Genomic DNA, 6,020 nt, shown 5'->3' on the forward strand with positions numbered 1-6,020 from the left:
AAGATTGAATTGACAATAATCATCGATACAGTTAAAATATCGATATGTATCTCTATAGTTTAAAAATTGATAATTATCACTAAAGGTTAAATAACGTTATATTATTTATAGTTAAATATCATTGTATTTATTCATGATTAAATACTTTTAGATTGTTAAATTAGATTATTTTATTTATTGCATTATTCAATAACAAATGATACATTTTTAAATCCATACTAAATATATACTAATCTAATCAAATCTAACCTACAAGTGAAGTTTACATTTTTATTAAAATATTAAATATAAAAAATCAAAGTTTTCCTGTTGCGAACTCATATTTTGGTGTTTTCAGCATCCAGAACCAAGTAAAATCTACAAAAAAGAAAATAAAAAAAAACATTAATAAACGTTTCTAATTAAATATGAAATAAATTAATTAAAGTTTCACAAAAAAACTTACCATTTCAATATCCAGTATCCAAATAGTCTTAGAGCCTACAAGAAAAAAAGAAAAGAAATGTTAAACATTTTTGAAAAATGAAAAGAGGTAAGTTAAGAAACTTACCAGTTACGAAAAGGTAAAACAAGTTCTGAAGTTATACTTCAAAACCTACCGTTATCCATTAAGGCTGGAGATTCTACAAAATGAATAAAGAAACAGTATGTTTCTTTAAAAAAGAAAAATTTAAAAAAAAGAATTGAACACTAGACCGAACCTACAAAAAAATAATAATAAAGAACGTTAAAAACATTCCTTTACAAAGCAAAAAAAAAATATTTTAAAGTCTTTACCAAATCATATTTTGAAATCACCCTGTAATAACAATCCAAGATTGAAGTCAGAAGGAGGCATCTACAAAAAAGAATAAAGAAATATTGATAAAACGTTTTTAGAAAACCAAAAAGATAGCTTCTTCAAAGCCTACCTGGCATTCCAACCCAGAATTGAAAGCTAAAGGAAACTTACAAAAATAAATAAAGAAATATACCATTTTTTTAAAAAATTAAAAAAAAAGTTTTGAAGTTTCAAAATGAAACTTCAAAATCTAATCGTGTAGTAACTGGTCAGAAGGAATCTGGAGAGTGCCTACAAAATAGGGATTGGAATCGATTATCATTATTAGAATCGATTTTAGAATCGATTAATCATCGATTAATCGTTAATCAAAATTATACTACTACCGGTCATGTGACTATTAAATTTATTAAGATCGATATAAAAAATTTCCTTTTTTGGAATTTTGTACAACATAACTTGAATTTCATTGGACAACAAAATTTCCTTTTTTTGGATTTTTGTTAATGTCACGTAACAGCGACCTAACTTCTTATCTTTCCCAGTATCACCGACACTTTTTCCACCCCTACGTGATTTTGTAATATTCATCACTGGCATCACACCCCACTGCGTTTTCACTGTTTATATTTATCTGAGGGACTTAGTTTTTTTTTGCCTCACAAAATTATTTTTTTCACATCCCTTTAAATGTCACTGGTCACGTGGGGGTGGAATTTTAATTATAAAAGTGTCGGTGATACTGGGGTAAATCTAACTTCTTATTAACGGACTAGTCCAAAATGTCACGAAACGGCCGGCATTAAGAAATTAAGAAATTAACTATATGACAAATAATGTGGTTTTTGTCAACTGAAATAAAACTAATACTTGTAGGGTACGCAGGGGAAATCTTATTAACGCTACTGCATCACAATAAGTAAATTTGATTTTTATTCGATAATCGATTTAAAATCGATTCTTATCGATTTTCGATAAATTCGATTATTGTAAAATCGATTCCAATCCCTACTACAAAAGAATAAAAGAAGAAACGTTAGTATAATGTTTCTTACTATTAGAAAAAAATAAAATAAAAAAAAATTGTTTCGCAACATTTTGTTGCGAAACTTACCATTTCAAAATTCAACGTTCTGAAGTTTCCAAACTGAAACACTTAAATCTACAAAAAAAAAAGAGAAACATTAGATAATGTTTCCTACAAAAAAAAATAAAAATAAAAAAAATTGTTCCGCGAAACTTACCATTTCAAGTTTTGACAAAACACTTAAACCTATAAAAGAAACGTTGATAACGTTTTTTATAAAAAACTTAAGTTACGTTCTAATAAAAAAATAAATAAATTTTGCAAGGAAACCTGGCAAAACTTACGCGTTGCTAACATCTTAATTAGTCACGCATTGTTAAAGGAGAAATTAAATTTTTTTTTTCCAGATATATAAAGAATTCATTTTTATTTAAAAATTTTTCTTATGATAGATTATTATAAATTGCCCTTCGAAAGTTAAACTGAAGCAAAGAAGGGTGAAAAAGGGAAAGGGTGAGAGAAGAATGGGTTAGAGAAAGGGAAAGGCGAGAATGAAGAGGAAGAGGAAGGGTAAAAGGACGAGTTAAAGATGAAAGAGTTTATTTTAAACTTTTATAAAGTTTAAAATAACTTTAATCAGTGAAAAGGAAAAATATATCACGATGATCACTGATGTAATATACATAATACTTAAAAAGATCGCTATATATATTTCCCTTTTTTACGTTCAGTTTTTTATTAAGTTACGTTTGTCAAGGAAAATTTCCAAGAATTTTCCTTGATACTACTATGACGAAGTAATGGAGAAGATATGTACCAATATATTTAGATTCAGTGGATATGTTAGTACATATTATAGATAGAAGTAACTAAAACAAAAACGTAACTTAAAAAAAAATTATAATTTTTTAAGAAAAGTGTTTAAATTAAAGGGAAGGTTGAAAGAGAGGAAGAAGAAGAGGGGACTAAACGGAACGAAAAAAGGGAAAGGTAAAAACAGAAGTGAGCCAAAAATGAAAAAAATGGAAAAAAATGAAATTAAACAAAAGGTAAAAACGAAAAAAAAAAGAAGAGGAAAAGCGTAAAATGGGGTGAAGTGGTGAAAGGGAAAGTGTGAAAGAGAGACAGGTTAGAGGGAGAAGGAAAAAGAAGGGTAGAAGAGGGTGAATGGGAAAGGGCGAAAGAAATGTTTAATTAAACTTTAAAAAAAAAAGTTTAAAAAAAAACTTATCGCGTCGTGTCTTAGCGTCTTAGGAGTTGAAAGTCATGTCACATGATATGATGCACGTGATTGTTAGATAAAAGGACCTTTTAATATTTTTTTTTAATAAAATCATAAACGAAAATTATCACTACAGAAGTTTATTAACATGCATTTAATATCATTATTTATCTTTCAGATAATTATCAATAAATGGGGGGTCTTTGCAATAGAAAGGTACGAAATTCAAAAAAAATTTAAATTTTACTTTATATGCTAATTATGTTTTTTTTATTGAAATAAATGCAAATTTAATATTAATTTAATTTTTAATATTTTTTGAGTTTCGTACATTTCTATTGCAAAGACCCCAAATATCATTAACATTAAATAACTTGCAGAAATTTATCGATAAAATTTTTAACACTTAATACCATTAAATATCTTTCAGATAATTATCAATAAATAACATTAATGTTAAATATCGTTATATTTTTCCAGTTATTTATCGATAATCATCATAATACGTTAATTATCGATTTATTCGGTATGATAAAATGGGATAATTATTGATAAAGTGATAATTATCGATGAATATCTCCTATAAAAATTTCCCGATGTTAGTTAGTCTGTTTTCTACTATGTAATTGTATGTAATTATACCGCTGGTTGACAGCCTACAAATGGTTAGTCATAGTGTAAATAAAATAACAAAAAAATAAAAAAGATTAACGTCTCATAATTATAATCGTAACATAATTCTTACGGAATAAGACGGATATAAGTTGATCCAGTAATTGGCTAATTTTTATAGTGACCAATTAAATTTCAACCAAATAAATTGATCGGATAAATCGGATTAAACCGGATAAATTAACCGGGTTTATAACGTGTTTTCCCGATCAACAAATCCGTAAAAAAATATGGTGTGATCTTACCTATTAGTAATAAAAATTGATAATCACTTATCTGTTATGTAAATGAGATATTTGTAAGGCTGCATGTGAATATTTTTAGATATTGTTATTGTATGAATTAACGAAAAGTAATTAAACATAAATGGAGTAAAATTCCGTAAATATTTTGATCAATTCGTTCGATAAAAGAGTCTCGATTTTTTTTTCTTATATATATACAAAGTCAAAACACTTTTCTTTTTTCATTATTCGTACTTTCAATCATATTTAATAAAACATGTTCTTAAAATCACTTTTATCTTTTGAAACTTCCACTATGAATTATTTTTTATTATTCATAATTGGATTGGCAACTTACGTCGGTTTATTTTATTATCGTTATTTTACTCGACAAAGTCCATTACCTGGTCCAATTCCTTTACCAATTATTGGTAATGTATTACAATATACTGGAGATGCCGGAAAATTTGTAGAAGCATTACGATTAATTTATGGCGATATATTTGAATTTTATTTGGGAACCAGGAGAGTTGTATGTGTATGCCGATCAGAAATGGCCGGAAAATTGTTAAATTCCCCATTGAGAGTACATTCAAATGATGGCCTGGACGAATATGGCATGAGCAATAAAGGAATCCTTCTTAATAGTGATTATGATAATTGGTCAACTCATCGTCGATTCTTACAAAAAACTATTGCTACACCTCAATCTTCCAAAGAAACGGTCGAATTTACTCAAACTTTATTTCAGGAAATGGAAAAATTATGGAAACGAGTAGATAGTAATGATGGTGATGTTAAAGAAATTGATTTTACTGGATGGTTATCTCGATTTACATTTGAAAATACTTTATTTTTGATGACTAAATTGAGAGCACATGCGCTTACTAATTATTATAATGCGATAAATCCACAAAATAAAGTTGTGGAACCTGAAGGAACTATTCCAAAATCGCATTCTTATATCGAAATCTTTAAAACAGCATTTGAAGGAGCTCATTTCTTTTTGCTCACTCCAAAATTATTAAGGAATTCTCCAGGAATGCGTGAAACAAGAAATCGTTTGTTGAGTAACAAGACTGGGGCGAGTACGAATCTCTTAAAAATTATTGAAGAGCGAAGAACTCAAATCGAAAAATCAAATGAAAAAATCGATAGTAATGATCTTTTAACTAAATTCTTAACCGCTAATGAGAAAATTAGTGATGATGATATTAGAGCTACTATTATGGATCTTCTTTTAGGTGGAACTCTTACAACTGCAAGTACATTATCTGCCATCGTTTATTACTTAGGCCATAATCCTAAAGTACAGAAACGTATGGTACAAGAATTGGATGATGTATTGGGAAGTGATCGTGATAGTAACATCACTATTGATCAAGTAAATAAACTCGAATATACTGACGCTATCTTCAAAGAAGGTTTGTAATCTATTGTAATCTATTGTAATATTATAGTATTTATTGTTGTTATAAGACGGTAATAAATTCTTATTAATCTTTTATATTATATAAATTTAGCTTCCCGTTTATTCCCTACTATACCAGTTAATGTACGTACTAACGCGGAACCGAATGAAATTGCGGGATACAAATTCCCGGCCAAAACACAATTTTTAATTGACGTAGAAAGAATTCATCGATCACCCGACTACTGGACTGATCCTGATACGTTCAATCCAGATCGATGGTTAAATAAATCGGACACTAAAATGTACAGTAGTTACTATCAATTTGGAGGTGGTGCACGTGAATGCCCAGGAAAGAAGATGGCTTTGGCTGAAGTGAAAACTTTAATAGCTTTATTATACAGGAATTATGATATAGAATTGGTGGACAAAGTTTCACCATTGAATTATAAATATGATTTTATTAAAATAGTTCAAGGACTTGAAATTAAAATTAAACCTAGAAATTAAAATTATAAAAAATTAAGATCCCTAGAAATTAAAATTATAAAAAATTAAGATCGTTAAGTAGTTATGACATTTTTAAATATTGCTGTATCAAAACTTATAATGTATATTAATTTTCTTTTCTTTTTTTATTTAATAAAAATATTCAATGTATAGAGTAATAATTAAAGGACATT

At 27.7% G+C, this 6,020-nt stretch overlaps 1 protein-coding gene across 1 annotated transcript; it reads left to right on the forward strand.

Annotated features, from left to right (window-relative positions):
- The first annotated feature begins 4,126 nt into the window (after window positions 1-4,126).
- On the forward strand, window positions 4,127-6,020 carry OCT59_019054 (uncharacterized protein). Its single transcript, XM_025309221.2, has 2 exons — window positions 4,127-5,350; window positions 5,450-6,020. The coding sequence occupies exons 1-2, from the start codon at window positions 4,204-4,206 to the stop codon at window positions 5,845-5,847; spliced, it is 1,545 nt and encodes a 514-aa protein (XP_025180763.2). The 5' UTR covers window positions 4,127-4,203; the 3' UTR covers window positions 5,848-6,020.

The sequence above is a fragment of the Rhizophagus irregularis genome, chromosome 28, assembly GCF_026210795.1.
Source record: "Rhizophagus irregularis chromosome 28, complete sequence".
Taxonomy (NCBI): Eukaryota; Fungi; Glomeromycota; class Glomeromycetes; order Glomerales; family Glomeraceae; genus Rhizophagus; species Rhizophagus irregularis.